At 40.2% G+C, this 20,976-nt stretch overlaps 1 protein-coding gene across 2 annotated transcripts in view; it reads right to left on the bottom strand.

Annotated features, from left to right (window-relative positions):
* Nucleotides 1-2,746: 2,746 nt before the first annotated feature.
* LOC109035829 (ionotropic receptor 75a) overlaps nucleotides 2,747-20,976 on the bottom strand; it is a 29,327-nt gene continuing 11,097 nt past the window's right edge. For both annotated transcript variants that reach the window (XM_072302519.1, XM_072302518.1), the window contains exons 2-10: nucleotides 18,609-18,776; nucleotides 16,705-16,898; nucleotides 15,100-15,423; nucleotides 12,799-12,932; nucleotides 10,512-10,691; nucleotides 9,432-9,637; nucleotides 7,892-8,112; nucleotides 6,654-6,922; nucleotides 2,747-3,187 (exon numbers count right to left, since the gene is read on the bottom strand). In XM_072302519.1, the coding sequence (XP_072158620.1) occupies nucleotides 2,962-3,187; nucleotides 6,654-6,922; nucleotides 7,892-8,112; nucleotides 9,432-9,637; nucleotides 10,512-10,691; nucleotides 12,799-12,932; nucleotides 15,100-15,423; nucleotides 16,705-16,898; nucleotides 18,609-18,741 (1,887 nt within the window). In that variant the 5' untranslated portion in view covers nucleotides 18,742-18,776 and the 3' untranslated portion in view covers nucleotides 2,747-2,961. The remainder of the gene's footprint in view (nucleotides 3,188-6,653; nucleotides 6,923-7,891; nucleotides 8,113-9,431; nucleotides 9,638-10,511; nucleotides 10,692-12,798; nucleotides 12,933-15,099; nucleotides 15,424-16,704; nucleotides 16,899-18,608; nucleotides 18,777-20,976) is intronic.

Genomic DNA, 20,976 nt, shown 5'->3' with positions numbered 1-20,976 from the left:
ATGGATGTCCATGTTGCGTCTGCAAAATTGAAGGCGCGATGGCACGAGGCGAGGACTCGTATTACTCCGCTCTTCGCTGCTCGAAAAGTCACTCAGATTCGGGCGGAAAGTTTAAAAACGAGACCCGATTAGGTGTCTCCTATCTTCGCCTTAGTTCCCCACGTATACTAAAAAGAGGCATCTACAAATGAGGCGAACGGGATCGACACGATATGTAAGTAGAGCAGCAACGGACACGCGATGCTTACGGCGCAGAGATACAACTATTCGTACTGGATGGAAGTCTATACTCCGTAAATAATAAGGACGAATCTTATTTGTAGATGCCTCTTTTTAGTATACGTGGGGAACTAAGGCGAAGATAGGAGACAGGTAATCGGGTCTCGTTTTTAAACTTTCCGCCCGAATCTGAGTGACTTTTCATTCGTAGCGAAGAGCGGAGTTTATGAGTCCTCGCCTCGCGCCATCGCGCCTTCAATTTTGCAGACGCAACGTGAACATCCATCGAGTACGAATAGTTGTATCTCTGCGCCGTAAGCATCGCGTGTCCGTTTCCCTGCTCTCCTTACATATCGTGTCGGTCCCGTTCGCCTTATTTGTAGATGCCTCTTTTTTAGTATACGTGGGGAACTAAGGCGAAGATAGGAGACAGGTAATCGGGACTGAAACGGAATCTGAGTGACTTTTCATTCGTAGCGAAGAGCGGAGTTTATGAGTCCTCGCCTCGCGCCATCGCGCCTTCAATTTTGCAGACGCAACGTGGACATCCATCGAGTACGAATAGTTGTATCTCTGCGCCGTAAGCATCGCGTGTCCGTTTCCCTGCTCTCCTTACATATCGTGTCGGTCCCGTTCGCCTTATTTGTAGATGCCTCTTTTTAGTATACGTGGGGAACTAAGGCGAAGATAGGAGACAGGTAATCGGGTCTCGTTTTTAAACTTTCCGCCCGAATCTCCGCGCCTCGCGCCATCGCTCCTTCAATTTTGCAGACGCAACATGGACATCCATCGAGTACACTCCAGGACAAAAGACGCTCAGATTCGGGCAAAGAGTTAAAGAATGGGACCTGGTGTCCTATCTTCGGTCGAGTTCCTCAGGTATCCCTTGAAGCGCCACTATGAAACAGAACCGACACAGTATGTAAATAGAGCAGGGAAAGGGACGCGCGATGCTTACGGCGCAGAGATACAACTATTCGTACTCGATGGATGTCCATGTTGCGTCTGCAAAATTGAAGGCGCGATGGCGCAAGGAGAGGACTCGTAATACTCCGCTCTTCGCTACGAATGAAAAGTCACTCAGATTTGGGCGGAAAATTAAAAAACGAGACCCGATTACCTGTCTCCTATCTTCGCCTGAGCTCCTCATCCTGCTAAAAATGATAAGTAGGCTATTCAGAATTCGCCGACTCATATGAGTAGAAATCCTACTCATATCACTAAAATTCAACTCATAAGAGTAGAAAAGTTCAACTCATATGAATTCAATTTTTTTCATTTTTCAGAAGTGGTGTTTTTGACCAGGAGACACCTACATAGTTTGTAAATTTGAAAAATAAGAAAATTGTGTTCATATAATTTTTTTGATGCGGTGACTAGTTTCTAAGATATCGGACACGGTAGATTCAACGCTGAACTAATGTGAATTGAAATCTCTAGTCATATGAGTTGCAATCTCTAGTCATATGAGTCGGCGAAAAGTGAATAGAGAAATTCTGCTCATATGAGTTAAATTCTATTCATATAAGTTGAAATTCTATTCATATGAGTTGAAATTCTGTTCATGTGAGTTGAAAATCTATTCATATGAATTGAAATTCTATTCATATGACTTTGATTTTCTACTCATTTGTACTCACCATTTTTAGCAGGGGCACGTATACCTAAAAGAGACATCTACAAATAAGGCGAACGGGACCGACACGATATGTAAACAGGGCAGGGAAACGGACGCGCGATGCTTACGGCGCAGAGATACAACTATTCGTACTCGATGGATGTCCATGTTGCGTCTGCAAAATTGAAGGCGCGATGGCGCGAGGCGAGGACTCGTAATACTCCGCTCTTCGCTACGAATAAAAAGTCACTCAGATTTGGACGGAAAGTTAAAAAACGAGACCCGATTTCCTGTCTCCTATCTTCGCCTTCGTTCCCCACGTATACCTAATAGAGACATCTACAAATATGGCGATCGGGACCGACACAATATGCAATTATTGGGCGCCTGTAATTATTATCAACGACGCCTAGGGTGTCAGTCTTCAACTCATGAGCCCTGTCCACCAGGCTCTTATCACATGCCCACGGCTCACGAGTTAGCGCTCAGATCCTTTTGATTTAACGTCGAATCCCGCTTTTCCATTTTCTCAAAAGGAACTATATCGATGGTGAAACTACCAAACCAAGTATCTCGGTTTGCGACGTCGCAGACTTTCTGTCATACTTTATTATTTAAATGAAAAACTACTTAACATCCAGTCTTGAAAATTTCTGTGATTTTTCCTCTTTGTGCGGAGAAAATTCCGTGAAAATTTCAAGGAATGATATTGATTTGGTCTCCTTCAAAAAAATAAAATGTGAGCGTAGATTTTTAAACACCGCAAACGAGATACGTGGTTTGGTAGTTTCACCGTCGATATCCAGTTTTACATTGTTTCTTATGCAACTTGCACGAGCACACCGCCTTTCATTCAACACGAGTACGTCCAATTACGGGTAGTAGTTTAACAAAACATATAAGTTGCAATTATAAGATAAGCTAATTAGCTTTTATCTCAAGACTGTGTAGAAGTAAAAAGTTTACAATTACCATACTTTACAATACCATACTTTCAATTTTTGGCAAACACGGATCAACTACGCCTATTGGCACATTTCAACTTTATCTTCTTATTTTAAATTAAATAGAAAAAATTTAAAAAAAATAATATTAATAATGACCGGAGGGAACCGCTCAACACGTTAACGCTTCGACTTATCGCTTAAAAGAGAGAGGCTTTGAACACTGATAATCTCGGTGAAAAACAAAACGGCGGACGTGAGGGTTCCTGCGAGGATGACGAGGAATGCGAAGAAGACATCGTCTATCTCGACCGGCATGAAGTCACTCATGATGCACTCCGGCTGTCCGTACGTCCATCTACGGTCCACCCTGTCAACTATCCCTCTCTCCAGCAGAAGAAGGAACCTAGAAATGTTGGACATTTTGGTGGTATATCCTCACAATGGAGATATTGCATGTGTGAGGAATTTGCGATTTGACCGTTGATTCTCATGTAAAAGTTCGCGAGAAACACGATGGTGCCACTGGTTTTCTCTGAAATCATCTCCCAGCTCAAAAAAAGCTCTCAAGTTGAGGCCAAAATGGAGGGGATTCCCACGCTATCCTGAGAGTCCACCTCTACATCAAGACGAACTCTCCATGCAAAGATAGGGAGCAAACACATTGACAGGGCTGCCACTTTATTTGAGGACTCCAAAACTGAAAACACGGCAACCATCCTAATGTATTTGCTCCCTATCTTTGCATGGAGAGTTTGTCTTGATGTAGAGGTGGACTCTCAGGGTAGGGTGGGATATCCCCTCCATTTTGGCCTCTTTTTGAGCTTTTTTTTTAGCTTGGCTTTTTTTTTTAGCCTCTGAGCTTTTTTTTTTAGCTTGGGAGTTGATTTCAGAGAGAACCAGTGGCACCATCGTGTTTCTAGAGAACTTTTACATAAAAATCAACAGTCAAATCGCAAATTCCTCTCACAGGCAACATCTCCATTCTAGGCGTTTGTTAATTTCCCTGCGGCAATTAGCTTCAATTATACGGTTTTAACCATAATCACTCCCAGCGGGCGGAATGTTAAAATCGATAGACAAAGCAAAAGACAAAGGCAGAAAGGGTATGGGGGGGACCCTGTTGGTGGACGGGGGTTTGGCTAGGGAGGCATTGCAATGGACAAAAGAGTTAGGCAATAGACTGACAATCGCTCCATACTCCCCACCCAAAGTAGCTGTGATCGCGATAAATAGCGATTTTATCGGTTGATCATCGCGATTACACACTGGAAAAAAGACCACATTGGATCTAGAGTCCAGACTCTTAAAAACATCGACAAGAAAAAATACTCTTGATTCAATCAGATTTAAGCTTAAATCAAGAACCATGCCGCTTAATTTGAGCGGATTTCCTTTTGATTTAAGCTTAAATCTGATTGAATCAAGAGTCCTTTTCTTGTCTATGTTTTCAAGAGTCTGGACTCTAGATCCAATGTGTTTTTTTTTCCCAGTGTATCGGTTGCACTATTATTGAATAAAAAATTGCGATTTATGGCAAGTAAATTGCTATGCATCGCAATTTTTTGATCGATAAAATCGCGATCAATTTTCGTCGATAAAATCAAGATTGACTCGCCATACATCGTGATTTTTGTTTCGATAATCTCGCGATTTATTTTAGGGCGATAGAATCGCGATTTTATTGCAACAAGATCGAGGATAATTGCTCAGATGTTGATGATTCGAGCGATTTTATCGCCGATAAAATTGCGATATATCGCGATTTTTCTGTTGAAAAATGCTACTTGGGTATGACTTCTATATCTATCGTTTTGTCTGTCAATTTCAACAATCAGCTTGCAGTGAATGGGACGTTCTTTAATACATTGCGACTCTATTCTACTCTACGGCTGATTCTAGTTATTCGGCTCTATATGTACAATACCCATGAAGGCACTGCCGCTTCCTTTAAGCGATGGCTGCCAAAAAAACTTTTGAAAAATTCGGAGGTGTTAAAAATGCAATCCTGAGAGGAACTCAAAATTGATGTTTTTGGCAACTTTTTGGGGGGAAAAGTTTGAAAAAAAAAAAATAGTATTGGAGTAAATAAAAAATCTGGATGAGTTTGCTTCACTTAAAATATTCTTTCTTTTTTCACTCAAATGAGAATATGTTCATTTTCCAATTTATTGGAAAGTAAATCTGTCAGCGACAACAATGCGACTTATATTTTAATTAAAGAAACTTTACTTTGAATAAAAAAATAGGTAGAGAAAAGTTTTAGCGATAGAAGAAACCCTGGTAAAAATTGGCGATAGGGGCTGCGTTTCAAAATACCATAGGAGTTCTTATAGCCGACTGAAGAGGGCTATTGAAAATCATATAGCTGGCTGTAGAAAGTGGAAACAATCATACGGCCGGGCTACACGAAGCGATAAAACATCATACAGCCAGGCTAAAGTTCCTATCGCCGGGCTTTACACTTTATCGCCTGGCTGTTGCTTTTTCGCCATCGGCTATAAAAGGCTATAAGAAATTGTGTAGAAATTCGTGTGCTTTGGAAATCATTAAGTTTGATACGGAGCCACCTTAATATTTACAAAACACACATTATATTTTCCTTTAATACATATTTTTTTCATCAATTAAAATGAGAATAATCCATATAAGATGTGCAAACATTTCAAAATCATGAGTTGAATAACGCTGACTCTGCCAGATTAAATATTAGAGCCTAACACAAAGCGGAGCGGCGGCGCACTGGCGCCTACAAACCTAACAGGGATAATTCACGCATTGTGCAATGAGTGAAGTATCCCTGTTAGGTTTGTAGGCGCCAATGCGCGTTCAGCGCTGGCTGCCCGCCCGCTCGCCCGCCGCGCCGCGCAACAGCGTACCGCGGCGCTTGAAGCAACTATTTCACACCAGAGGTATTGCACAGTATCATACGAAATTGAAGGCGCTCCAACATATAAGGAATGGCAGGCAAGGCATCCTTCAAAAGTACGGAGCTTTCCTCGCAAATTAAATCAAGATACTGCGGCCCAAAAAGAAAGCGGTAGTCCAAAAACTCACCAAGTCCTAGCATCCGTAATCAGTAACGTTTAGCATACACTTGGACGTATTTCTACCAAACAGACCTACGTGCAGGTGAGAAATATGGGGTGTGCTCGTTGAAGCTGCATAAGGAGCAATGTAAAAGTGGACGTGATTCCTTTTGAAGAATAGGAAAAGCGGGATATTACATTCTATCAAACAGACCTATGTGCCAACTGAATTCGAGATTCATGAGCCGCGGGCATGGCAAGAGAGCGTTGTGAACAGGGCTCATGAGTTAAAGCGCCCCAACGACGATCTCCCCGTCGCGCCTCCCGTTGATCATTGCCGCTGACGTCACTGGCGCTTTATTATTCTCATTCACTCTTACGGCCAGAGAACTAACGAGTACACCCCAAATTTCTCACCTCCACATAGGTCAGTTTGGTAGAAATACGTCCACTTTATCGCCAGGCTACTGCTTAATCACCATCGGCTATGAAAGGCTATAAGAAATTGTGTTGCCGGCTATAGAAGCTTTTGGAAATCTTACAGCCGGCTGTATAGGTCTATGGTATTTTGGAACGCAGATTCTACTGCCAATTTTTACCATGGAAGGTATTTGTCGAAGATACAGTGTTTCAAACCAGACAAAACTTATTCAAAAGCGATGCAAAACTTTCCTTTGAATCAATGATAGAGTGACTCAATTGGAAAATAGAAGCTGCTTCAAAACTGCTAAAAAAAAAAAAAAAAAAAAAAAAAAAAAAAAAAAAAATCAGTGAAGATGTGAATTCCAGACGTGACGATATAAGAAAATGCAAAGTAAGAAGAGAAAAAATATAAGAGTATACCCTCTAGCAAGCATCTCGCCGTACGCCGACTCTTTTCGGATGGGTATCGAGAACGGGAACTTTGCGGGCAGCAAATCTATGACTTGAGCGGCGCATCTCTCCGTATCGGTTAAATTTTCTTGCAAGTGCCGAAATATTTTCTGATCGTCGCTCATGAACGCGTACTGCTCTTTCCTCATTTTACTGATTCCAGTCGCAAATGGCACGAAATGGTCTCGGCTCCTAATTTTCTTCGTAAAAACTTCTTTTACATTCGATACATTCAGCTTCTGTGAAGACCAGCAAAAAACTTTAGTTAGTAGACACTCCGGTTAGAGCTATCCAGGGGAATAGAAGGAGTTGCTACACATGAATCTCTTTTACCCTCCCGAGGTAATTCAAGTCATAAAACATCGCTCTTTTGGTGTAAAGACGTAACTCGATTTCCGAATGAGTGTTAGAAAGCATGGATTTATGTGGATAAATCCATGCTTTACTTTACTCTTTTTATTTACTTTTGATGCAAAGAGCAACACTTATGAGTGCAAATAGATTTCTATCGAAAATGATCGATCGAATCTTTTCGAAGCTTCTACTACTTTTCCTGAATCATTATTGTCCCATGTCCGCGTCCGCCTCTGCGCCGTGAGAGGAGGGGGGTTTACTCCTATCCTATTTCATTCCTCTTCACCACTATGTTTTTCTACTCAGCGTTAGAGTCTCCGAAAATTTTTATCTTACCATGGCTCTCAATTTCTGCAATTTCTCAACTAATTTTCATCGTTCCGAATTATTCAGCTCGAGGACCGGCCTCCGTTGAGCAAACTTGAAAAAAATATCCTATTTTTCTACTTTGCGGTAAAGTCTCCGAAAAAAATTGGTCGATCAAGCGCCATGTCTTGATCTGTTATTTTCAAAACACTTATTAAAACTACAACGACACAGATATTTCTATTTTTTTCAATGAAATTACCACAACCAAATTATTACTGGTTTTTTTTAGACAATATGCAGTGCTTATTAATTAAAAATCTTGGCTAATTTTCAAAACTAAGGGTAGCCATTTCCTTAATATAGGAAATTATAAGCGGGCATTTTACAGTAATACCGCATTCTCAGCGTGTTCAAATTAATTTAACGATTAACGATGTGTCGTTTCAGTATAGATACGCATGCAAAAATAACGTCCTTAGTCTGATAAAAAATAAATAAATATAAAGTATAAAAATAAGAAGGAGGGGGGGGGGGTCAATACTCACCAGGTTTAAGTCTATGTATTGGACGGCATTTTCAGAAACAATCAGCAAATTACTGTCGATTAATTGACGCATTGTGCGAATCGTTTTCGTTGGCAATGACAACAGGAATGTCAAAATGGTTGCATTGTAGAAAAACAGCAATATAAAGCCGAAAATCAAGGCACTCACAATAACTATTCGCACCGATAGTCTATTCGCATCTCTACACAGTTGAGAAAGGCCTGAAACCAAGACGAATGGACTGATAAGGAAATGGAAGTTTGGCAAAAATAAATTGAGACAAAACCATCTTAAGCACGAATCAAACTTACTTCTTCCACTTTGTCTTGAAAAACTCTTTAAAAATAAACTTCATAAAATTAGCAATGTAACCCGGCAAATATTCGCAAACTAGCAAAAAGCTCGCGACTGAAAGAATGGATTCAGATGATTCGCCATTGATTATAATTTTAACACTTTATCACTTCATGATTAAAGGAATTTACTGACATTTAAAGGGACAGTAGACCGGGATTGCTTAGATTGACATAATTCGACCGAAAAGTGAAGACGAACCTGTTCTCTATAACTGCGTACTTCTCGATCAAATCGATGACGATCGGTTCGCTTCATCTGTTTCGATCGATTTACGTCGATATTTTATCATTTTTATTCCTCTTTTCATATTTTCTCTCTTCTTTCCTACTTCTCCTTTCTGTTTTCCTCTTTTTTTCCTTTCATTTTTTCTCTTACTTTCTTCTGAAGCTTGTCTATAGATGATGCCACTGAATAACTCTGTATCAAGACTGCTGGCGGAGTTCCTGAATGTACTTTATTTTTTTCTAATAAATGAACAGAGAAATTCTAACTTTGGCATACAATTTTGAGGGTATTTTTGTAGAGACCTCAACGACGAAATACATGTATGTGAAACATGTACTGCGAACTGAAATCGGTCAGTTTCCCTACCAATTTTGTATCTCTGCTTCTGTTAGAAAAGCTGCGACAAAAAATTTGCAACGTTGAAAACAAATATTTTAATTTTCACGGTTGGGCCAAAAATGTTTGATTTTTTTTGCTTTTGATCCTCGAGAAAAGAGAGGGAAGTTTATTAGAGAGATTACAAGTTGGAACCGGGGAAGACAGAGCCCCGGCCCGAAGGCCTATGAACCTTGTAGAAATAGAGGGGTATAGATATGATAGGGGGGGGGGGGTGAAAAGGACTTGTATCAATAAAGGTCAGAGTTTAAATAATATGAAAGTTAAAAGAAAAGGGCTGATGAGGCAGATAAAGGACTGGAAGTAAATTAATAAAACTGAAAAGGGTTAAAGAGGGCAGATAATTAAAAATTACATAAGTAAAATAAAAAGGGCTGATAGCTTAAAAAGGTCTGAATGATATGAATAAAATAAAACTGAAGGGCTGAGATAAAATTAGAGGTCTGAAAATAAATCAAAGAGCTGAAAGGGGCATAAAAAAAAGATGTTTGATTGGCGACGTTGCTTATTGTTTTGCTCCTTACTGGACGAATGAGCTTCAATTACGAGCCTACGAACGTACCTTGTTGTGCGACCACTGCAGCTGTGAACGTGAAGGCTAACGATACTCTCTCGAGAAGGTTGTGCGAAACATTGTAGGAGGCGCTCAGGGCTAAATAAAGAAGAAGTGCCATACAGCCTATGCCAATCCACGCATTCGTTGAAACCGCATCGACTAAAGCCGTTATCTTCGAACTGGTTTTAGGATGTAAAAACACGAACATGGGCCTGAAAAACATTAAGGTTTGATGGATACTTATCGGAACTGGGACTGAATTTTATTAAATCGAATCGTTCAGTTCGAAAACGACTCAAATCCGAAAATTTCATAAAATATCATTTTGTTGCAGGTAAATGGTTTTTGGAGTCAGAGACAACATATTCCCCCCAAAATAAGTTTTCAACATACGGATAAATTAGCATTGGACCAATGTGAACAAACCCAAGCAAGAGGAGTTTGAGTAACCTAGTGAGAGAAGAATAACAATCACGGCAGCGTCGTGTGCATGTGAGATGTGAGCACAGGAAAAAACCCGAGCGCCTTCATTTTTCATGTATGCAACTAGCATTACCTACAAGCTCGAATAGTTGCATTCAAGTGTTATATTCACCGTCGTCGGTCATGTCGCGTTCGCCAAGTCACGCCGGTTCGTCAAAGTGAACTTTCGGTTCGTCAAAACTGAAATTTTGGTTTGTCAAAGTGAACTTTCGGTTTGTCAAACTAAACTTTCGGTTCGTGTAACCGAACTTGTGCGGTAAAGTAAAGTGATAAACAAAGCTTGGTTATATATGCCGAGCGTTTGGTCACACGAATCGAGAGTTCAGTTTGACAAACGGAATAGTTGTGATAGTACGGAACACCGGACGTTCGTTCGGTTCACATGACCAATTTTTTTTTTTTTTTTTTTTTTTTTTTTTTTCTCAGTTTGTGAGTACGTCTCATAAATCCTTTCTGCATTTGAGAGGAAATTTGATGCGTTCCTCACGATTTTTGTCATTATTGCCTCTTTTTATTCCATGATTCTGTGCCTTCCGCAATTGACCTGATCTACATTCGCGTTGGGGAAGGTGCGCCTGAAAGAGGACTCTTGCGAAACCTTACCTCCAGCCCCAAAAACTCCTGGGAACCCTGACGTAATCGACGGCGTACATTCTCTCCTCAGTCATGACGATTGCTATGATACTAACTTCTGCTTCTTCCCGCTGTAGAAGTCCGATGAGCCCGTCGAAGGAGGTGCCATTTGATATTCCGTAAGAATCCACTATTGCGACAATTTTGATCCTGTAAGTGTAACACCAGTGAATAAATAAATATTAAAAATCTTAGAGTGCCAATGAGGTTTGAAGAATAAGGCAAAAATTGGCGCTGAGCGCCATGATGACTTTCCTGCCCAACATCCTCGATGCGCCTCGCGTCTCTTTTCATAGTTATAAATCTCAAGTCTTGAAAGTCAAGAAGTCCAGTTTGACCACAGAAAACTCGAGTCATACGAATAAGAGGTGAAATTCTCTCCATAAAAGCGAAAGCATTTCTGTAAAAAGAGTGTTTGGGAGCAGAAATGATTTTTAACAGTGTATTCAAGGTATTAAGGCGATCCTTCACAATATTGTCAATAAAAATGTTGATCGATCAATTGATGATTTTTAATTTTTTGCTGAAGAAGAAAGAGAAGAAGGAGAAGAAGGAGAAGAAGGAGAAGAAGGAGAAGAAGGAGAAGAAGGAGAAGAAGGAGAAGAAGGAGAAGAAGAAGAGAAAAATTCTGGAGGTGTCTAAAACTGTTAAGTAGGTTTGTACCTACCTTAAAGATCGTAAACTGTTTTTCTCCCCCTTATTTTATATTTTTTGCAGTGCGCAAAGCATTGCGATCTGTTGTAAGGGCCTATTCTATAGCTAAAGTGTTGACTTTAAAAAAGATTTTGTTGAAATTGTACATTTAATGATGCTGAAATAACGGTCTCCCTCAACCTCCCTTTGTCATAATATGAACAATATGGGGCCTTCGCTTCCAAGGAATTGATTTATTGTTAGCTACATAGGCTGTCCCAAAACAACTGAGAGTAAGTCTGTATTTCTGAAACAATAATAGATATTGAAACGCGGTTTGTGAGAGGTTGTAGCTCATATCCTTAGCTATCCAACGAGCCCAAGATTAGCTCATTTGGTCAAAATTTCGCTGAGTTACAGCAATTTTCCGGAGGCGTAGAAAGAATAACCCTACAGGATTTTTGAGTACATTTTTCCTTGTCTGAACTGTTGTTCCGAGGGTCGCGCAGTTGATAGCAACTTTGGGGATCACGTTGGCACTGGTCTAGATGCAAGTTCTAATATGTTTGCATGTGCTTTCATTGCATATCAGAGTTTTCTTCAACTTCCCAGCTCAAAGAAGCCAACATTGTCTAGCGTTAATGACACTTTCCTCCGCCGCAGAAGTTGACGGCCGGCCGCCATGCGGAATCAAAGCCGCCGACTCGCGACCCTCGGAAAAAGCTGCATGCCACCGATAAATGGTGCTCTCCCCAAGTCTATTTTCTCCAAAAGTAACTAACATCTCTTTCAAGGTATCAGAGGCAGTTAAACCTCGGCGAACACAGTAACGGATGGCATAGCGTTGCTCTTGTTTCAGCTTCGCGGGCGAACTCATTGCACCAAACGAGAACACGTGTCATTAACGCTAGACAATGTTGGCTTCTTTGAGCTGGGAAGTTGAAGAAAACTCTGATATGCAATGAAAGCACATGCAAACATGTTAGAACTTGCATCTAGACCAGTGCCAACGTGATCCCCAAAGTTGCTATCAACTGCGCGACTCTCGGAACAACAGTTCAGACAAGGAAAAATGTACTCAAAAATCCTGTAGGGTTATTCTTTCCACGTCTCCGGAAAATTGCTGTAACTCAGCGAAATTTTGACCAAATGAGCTAATCTTGGGCTCGTTGGATAGCTAAGGATATGAGCTACAATCTCCCACAAACCGCGTTTCAATATCTATTATTGTTTCTGAAATACAGACTTACTCTCAGTTGTTTTGGGACAGCCTATGTATACTGCTGTGCTAAGGAAAAACGCAGTATGAACCTCCTGGCGTTGCCAAATTTCCTTCGGTAAATTACACATTTTCAGGAAAATTCGTGAATATTTTTCCTCCGATTTTTCAGATAATTTTGATCGCAATTTCACCTAAAGTTCCAGAAAATTTCAAGGGAAAATATTCATAATTCTCCTCAAAAATAAACATTTTATCGAAGGCAATTTGGGAACTCTCGAATGTTCATACGGCGTTCTTCCTTAGCGCGGCAATATAGGGACGACCATGAGCATGAGCACGGCCCTAAATCGGGCTTAGGAGACGAGAAGTTTATTGAACGTTGAGTGAAAGATGTCTACCAACTTGAAATTATGAAGATCCGAAAGATAAGTCCATAACTCGTACGCGTGTCTTGAAAGTCCTTCAATACCTTTCATGTAATTCGGATTCAGCCACAGTTCTGGATCAGTTGTTGTCATGTTGGATACTTTGACAAACTGAAACACAAGTATGGACAGGGCCGGATTAAGGGGGTGGCCACATGGGCCGCGGCCCATGGCGGCAAATCAATAGGAGGCGGCAAATTTTGCAATTTTTTAAATGTAGATATAAAAAAAATCGGATTTAGAAAAAAAAATTACAAACGAGTGAAGGCGACAAAATCTCTCATTTCCTGAGAGTATAATAATTTCTAGTTTTGTCGTCTTTCAGAGATACAAGAGACAGCACCTTTAATTATTCAAGATAAGAGAGAAACCAAGTAGTTAAAACACGCAATTTGGCCCGGGACGGCGCAACTTAGAGAGAAATGATGACGAGGACTTGAGATGAAAAGGAGAAGCCCTCGGCGCGGCGATCGGCATGTAACACATATTAGCGCCTACAAGACTGCCCGAATACTTCACGCATTGCATCAAATAGAGTGCGGTCATTGCGGTCAGCGTAAAACGGATAGCGCCTACAAGACTGCGTAAATACTTCACGCATTGCGTCAAACGCAGTGCGTTCAGCAGCGGTCGGCGTGAAACTCACAGCGCCTACAATACTGTCGGAATACCTCACGCATTGCGCTAAAAACGGTTCGGTCAGTGCGGCGCGGCGGCGGAAGTTAAAATCATTAATCCACATTTATGTTTGTTCTCTCATAATTTTTTCGTTCATTTCTTATAAATGGAAGGCCTTGTCCACACAGAGATAGGTTTACGAAACTTAACTTTCGCACAAAGTTCCGTGAACTTTTGCTAGTAGTGTTGACAGGGCTTTCGCAAAAAATGTGTCCAACACGAGTAAACGCGTCTTATGCACTCCTTCCCCGCTGGCACGTTCATTTGATGGTATTTTATTGATGTTTCAAAATTAATGAGACGGGGGCGGCAAAATACAAGCGGCCCATGGGCGGCAAGTAGGTAAATCCGGCCCTGAGTATATGTATAGTACATACAATATTACTGATTTTCGCAGAAGACGATATTCAACGGAGAGGCGGATCCAACAATTAGGCAACACCGGATTTTCTCCATTTATACCTATGCTAAATAATCGATTCTTGTCGGAACATTGCACATTGAACATAGGATTGAAATTTAAGGAACATGTTTATTTGGCTGCCACATGCGATAGAAATCCATTGTATTTGCTGATATCGGATATCGACGGTGAAACTACCAAACCACGTATCTCGTTTGCGGTGTTTAAAAATCTACGCTCGCATTTTATTTTTTTGAAGTAGGCCAAATCAATATCATTCCTTGAAATTTTCACAGAATTTTTTCCGCACGAAGAGAAAAAATCACAGAAATTTTCAAGACTGGACGTCAAGTAGTTTTTCATTTAAAAAATAAAGTATGACAGGAAGTCTGCGACGTCGCAAACCGAGATATGTGGTTTGGTAGTTTCACCGTCGATATGACGTATGTACTGCCGTGCTATGGGAAAAACGCCGTGTGAACATTCGAGAGTTGCCAAATTTCCTCCTATAAAACGTTTATTTTGGACGAAAGTTATGCATATTTTTCCTCGATATTGTCCGATATTTTAGATTAAAGTGCGAAAAATACTGTCTGAAAAGTTAAAAGAAAAATATTCACAACTTTCCTGGTAAATTAGTATTTTAGCAAAGGAAATCTGGCAACATCCGAAGGTTCATACGGCGTTTTTCACGGCAGTGTACTTCCAATTGATATCCCTCAATGTGCACTCCGTTCGTTCGCCGAGAGGGGGAGGGATTTGCTGTTACACTTGGGTTACATACTGCAAAAAAGAGAGCTCATTTTTTTGGCTCACAATGATGGCCTTGGTTGGTATGTTTACAAAAGTGTGTTCAGCTCAGAAGAAAACTGAAAATTCTCATGATGGGGGAGACTCATCCTGCTCCCTCCATTTGTTATTAAACTGTATACTGCCGTGCTAAGGAAGAACGCCGTGTGAACACTCGAGAGTTGCCGAATTTCCTCCTAGAAAAGAGTTATTTCTGAAGAAAGTTATGAATATTTTTCCTTGAAATGTACAGGAACTTCAGGTGAAATTGCGAACAAAATTATCGAAAAAATTGGAGGAAAAGTAGTTAAACATTTTTCAGAAAATACATGATTTACCAAAGGAAATTTGGCAACGCCTATAGGTTCTTACGGCGTTTTTCCATAGCACGGCAGTATAGTAACCTACCACAATCCCAGAAGTTATTTCCAAGCCGTGCATATTGAGTCTTCTGTCGCGTCTTGTTTGCGTCCAAAACCATTGGATCCCTGATCCCCTTTGCCAAGAGCCAGCAAGGGTGGCGTTTATACCCCCATTAGGATCGAATCGAAAAACATCCGTCAGGTTCCTCGAGGTGTCTTCGTTTCCGGTTGCGATGGTGACGTCACTTTCGAGGGTGAGAGGCATCGATGCCAGTGGTTTATACTCATCGATGTTGAGAACACCCCCGATCTCTGAGTCACTCAAAATGAGCCAGTGATATTTCGAGCTAAAGAGGAGGTCTCTTGGTACCTGGAGCGAAAGGAGAGAAAACTCATAGAATGAATATAGTTGGATCAACTTTAGCGGCCAAGTGGGGGTTGGGGGTGGGAGGAGGAGTTTCTCTCCGCAACCCTCAGGTGCCCACCTAAGACTTTTTTTATACGCGAGGTTCCAAGTCGAGTCAAATTGACCCGTATTGACATACATTGATTTTGATAGTTTTTGAAGGATTATGTTTTTGAAGGTATGAAATATTCTTTTTGAAATGTTCACCTTTTTGGTTCGGGCATTGAATTTCCAAGGGTAGTCGTCAGAAAAAGAAAAAGAAACACAACGTGGAGATTAGGGTGTTTCAAAAATAATTTTTTTGAAAATCTTTGCTGCACCCACAATTTCTGGCGCTACTGAACCTCAGTAACATGAATTTTAGTCACATTTTGGGCTCGTTTATTTCTTCATGGATCCCAAGCCCCCTTTTTTCGAAAAATGGGGTGATTTTGAGGATTTTTTTTAGCAAGCTGCATATTTACATGTGAGACTTTTTTTGGTGATTCTTCAGAAAAAATGCTTCATTCACCCTCATCTGATGAGAACTACGAGTAAGTCACTCGGGACCTATCGAAAGCATCGTGTGCTGCCAAGCTAAGGAAAACGCGGCAAGAGCTTTCAGGCGTCGTCAAATCTCCTTCGACAAATTACGAATTTTTGGGAAAATTTGTAAATATTTGTCTTCCAATGTTTTAAAGGATATCGTTTATGATTCGATATGACATGTCTAAAAATTTAAAGGAAAAATATTCATGATGTTCCTTAAAAATAAATATTTTCTAACATACGGCGTTTTTACTTATTGTTAACACAAAAATATGGCTCGCGTTAGCTCCAACCTCACAGCCTCCTCGAGGCGAAGCAAATACTCCCCTCACGCACCCCCTAACAGCCCCATTGTTAGATTTGCGTGCTTACCACGCTCCTGGGGCATCGAGCTTTTGCCACCCTCACGACTGCCTTGTCGTGGGCGCATATAATTTTTTTAGTATATTCGAGATCACCACAATAACAAAGCTCCTTCATTTCGTTGGGTGTGCAATCTGATCTCCGGAGTGTTAAAATAGTTGCTCGAGGTCAAAGCCAACTTAACTACGTTGCACAATCTGGAGCATTGGATGTCTCATACGCCCTTACCAAAAAATGCCTCAATTTCTGGTGAACTTAATTAAATTTATTTATTTACTAGATAAATACTCATAGAATCAGTTCTACTAATGAATATGAACGGATACTGAAGAAGTTGAGACAAGGATATCGTACCATGTTAAGCACCTCTACGTTTTTAGCACAATTTGAATCAACGACTATCCCTGTTTGAATGCTGGATGAATGTATTTCTACACTGGTCATGTCTTGACCATCATGTTTGTCTCTTCTAGTGATTGTTGAGCCATCCAAAGTTAAGAAGCCATAATCAGCTTGATCCGATGAATATTTCAGCCATGTATAATAATCTAAAACAAAAAAGAGAGACTTGTGACTTTTTGAGTCTCGGCTGTATTTCTTGGTACAGAAAATCACAGATTTTTATGGATTTTCATGGTACAGAGAGTAGTTGAAGTAAGAGAGGCGTCTTGAAATGCCTTGTAAGTTTATTTTGTTTAAAGAAAATCGATATGCACCACTGCACTATAAAAAATACATCCTATACTATCGCCAGTATGGAAACTGAATCAATTATGACTAAAAATGAAGTAAAATCTTTAGTTCCCCGGGTAAAAATTGGCGATAAGAGCTGCGATTCAAAATACCATAGGAATTCTTATAGCCGGCTAAAGAAGGCTACAGAAAATCATATAGCTGGCTGTAGAATGCGAAAAAAAATCATACGACCGGGCTATACGAAGCGATAAAAAAGTATGCAGCTGGGCTATAGTTCCTATCGCCGGGCTTTACACTTTATCGCCTGGCTGTTGCTTTTTCGCCATCGATTATAAAAGGCTATAAGAAATTGTCTAGAAATTTGTGTGCCTCGGAAATCATTAAGTTAGATACGGAACCCCCTTAATATTTACAAAACACACATTATATTTTCCTTTACTACATATTTTTTTTCATCAATAATTAAAATGAGAATAAATCGATACAGGATGTGCAAACATTTCAAAATCATGAGCTGAATAACGCTGACTCCGCCAGATTAAATATTAGAGCCTAACACAAAGCGGAGCGGCGGCGCACTGGCGCCTACAAACCTAACAGGGATACTTCACGCATTGCGCAACGCGTGAAGTGTCCCTGTTAGGTTTGTAGGCGCCAATGCGCGTTTCGCGCTCGCTGCCCGCCTGCCGCGCCGCAGTGTGCCACGGCGCTTGAAGCAAATATTTTACACCAGCCAGAGGTATTGCACAGTATCATACGAGACTGAGGGCGCTCTAATATATTTGGAATGGCAGGCATCCATCAAATGTACGGAGCTTTCCTCGCAAAAAAAAATCTAGAAATTTCGGCTCAAAAAGAGAGCAGTAGTCCAAAAACTCACTAAGTCCTAGCATCCGTAATTAGCATACACTTTATCGCATGGCTGTTGCTTAGTCGCTATCGGCTATAAAAGGCTATAAGAAATTGTGTTGCCGGCTGTAGAAGCTATTGGAAATCTTACAGCCGGCTGCAGGTCTATGGTATTTTGGAACACAGATTCTACTGCCAATTTTTACCGCAGGGTCAACGGAATCGGATATAGAGTCAATTATTTCAATTTCAGTTCTCATTCCATTTTAAGGATATATCTCTACTACTCTGCAAAAGTAATATTGTCTCAAAATTGTCTGAATATATCCGAAGCCCTAACCATATTTAACGAGATATTCGGTGAATTAGCAATTCTTGAGATATATTGAGATATTGGCAACAGAAGTTTCTAAATAAAATAGGTTTGAATTAGAACTCAAAATGATCATAAAAAAGGAGTTTTCACCTCCTTTCAGATCAAAATGACACCCATTTTGACCGCATTTATCGTCATCGTCTATACAATTCGCGAGTCAATTTTAGCGCAGAAGTTCAATCTGAACCTGATGGCCCCTTGTACGTTTTTCCTTTTTGCGGGACCATACACTCGCATTGTCTTTCCGACAAAATTATCATAATAAGTTTTCCTCGTTTTCTATTCTTCCAAGCTATTGCTTTCCATTCTATTTTTCCGAATTAATTTCTTGACTCACCTGTGTCGGAGCAAGGGAACAAAACCACGAAGCTAAGATTTCTATCCGCCAAGAAGTCGACGATTAGGTCAACGGCTATCTCAGCTTTGACACAACATACAACCGTGACAATGATCTGGATGAGTAGCCGCATGTTTATCCAATTGAAGAAACAGCCAACATTTCTGTCTGTAACACATAGCAAGCTTTTAAACTCCGTAGATATCTATTGAATCAAAATTAGGCGCGCTTTGGAACTTACTTTATTTCAAGTTAGCGTCTTTCAAGTTAGAGAAGAAAAAAATAACACGAGGGCATCTTGAATAAGATGTATAGGAAATTAAAATCATAGTAATTCCGAGTGAAACCTTTCTCAGAGCTCAATGAAAGTAATTCAATATGGGCATTCATTTTTGCCGCTTCAATGTCTGATTGTGAGTCCAATTGCAAGGTTCATTTGATATTGTCATGGTCTTTTATGCCATTTTACATTTACTTAATTGTATATATAATTGTACAATATTCATGAAATCGTCAAAATGTCCCTCAACTATTCAACTCTTTTATCCCCGAAACTCTTCAGTCAAATTGTACTCAAGTAGCACAGTGCAATGAAATCATTGAAGTCATTTTTTAATTTAATGCAATAAAATTGGATTTTTTTTTTCACAGCGAAATCGCAATATTTCTAGATCTTTTGTTTCAAAAATTTAGATGCTAAATGGTTGATAAGATGAGTTCCATGTGGGAGAAAGGTAGGCAGTTTGCAAAGCAGAAAATACTGCGACTTGTTTAAACGTCGCGATACATTTCAATGAGATGAACCCCTTCAAATTGATGAACCCCTTCAAATCAGTGATTAGGCAACATTCATAACATTCCGGCAAAATCGCAATAATTCTTTTACCATGTAAAATATTGCACGAAATTGCAATAAATTAATACTTCTTGGGAATGTGTACATTCACATTCATTCATCTGAAGCAATGCAAGTATCGAAAAAAAATCATAACATAGTAAAAACAATGATGTAATTAAATAAGAGAAAAAAACTTAATCCGTTTTCATAAAATAATAGTTGCGATTTTTCTCCGCATCATTTTGCCCTACGCAATGAGAGTCATTAAACGGCACCCACAACAGAAGGGAGCAGGTAACACAAGAAAATGCAGGCTTCACATAAAATCAAGGAAGCCTTTTTTTTACCACGAATGTAGGCGTAACAACGCACGCACCTACGTGCGAGGTTTGATAACTGTTTACACAACTTTTCATGAAAATAGAATGCAGATACACCCTCTTTACGGACAATAACTCTTAGGATCCTTCGAGACCTATCACTCGGATATCCGTGCAAAAATTCCTCACGGCCAAATATCGATATTCATACACAATCTCAATTGGGGAGTTAATTATAGTATTTCACTTTGATGTTCAAGTTACCTCTCTTCGCGTACACCCTGTCAATCATCAGTGGCGTGGCGTGAATGATCGATTATCGATATTTCTCCATTTGAAGTTGTAGTAAAGAATCGATTATTGAGGTGTTCGCTGCGAACTCCTTAATAATCGATCCTTTTTCATAGATTTAAATAGCAGGTCAATCGATTTATCGCAAAGCACGCCACGCCATTGTCAATCATCCGAACGTCTTTTGCATTATTTAATGAAACGCCTCAGCTATTATTGAGGCTTATAAATGTTTGTCACGCAATGTTCTAATGTGTCTAACATTGTGATGATTTATGGGAGGCGGCATGCGCCCCGGATAAATGCAATAAATGATTTCGATGTTTTTTTATTCAGGTAACAGGTCGTTTTCCTCTCAAAGGAACGTAACTAAACTTCAATGTTGCAAAATTTCTCCTCGCAGATTGCATTTTACCAAGTGAAACTTAGATATTTTTAACTGAAATTCTCACTGATCATCGAATTCGTCCTATTCTGGAGGAGGGCTGTTCCTACCAAATTATGTCAAAGTGCCCCTCTCCCCTGCTTCAGCATGAAAAATGGTCCATGTGCGGAGGGGGAGGGGAAGGATCTTGGGGCCCTCACCAGAGAAGTTGTGGAAATATAGTCACTGAGTAGCAAAATATTCTCGGAAAGAGAACAAGTCCCTTTCCCCACTTCTGCATGTAGCAGAAATAATTCCTGGTTTTGACCCATAGCCCTTGTTTAGCCCTCTTTGGAATACTTTGGATTCGCTTTTGTTTTGTGTGTGGTTCGGTACAGGGATGCACTCCACGATGTTGCTGCTATCAAATCATCGATATCCTGATTATTATCAATAATTGGGAATCGTTCTTCTTGCACCATATGTCGCGACCTTACCTGCAACGCTCGGCTCGTCATACTCATTACTACCAAAAGATTAAGATCTCACAATCAG

The sequence above is a fragment of the Bemisia tabaci genome, chromosome 7, assembly GCF_918797505.1.
Source record: "Bemisia tabaci chromosome 7, PGI_BMITA_v3".
In the NCBI taxonomy this organism is placed as follows: Eukaryota; Metazoa; Arthropoda; class Insecta; order Hemiptera; family Aleyrodidae; genus Bemisia; species Bemisia tabaci.
This window is presented reverse-complemented; position numbering and strand designations above follow the sequence as displayed.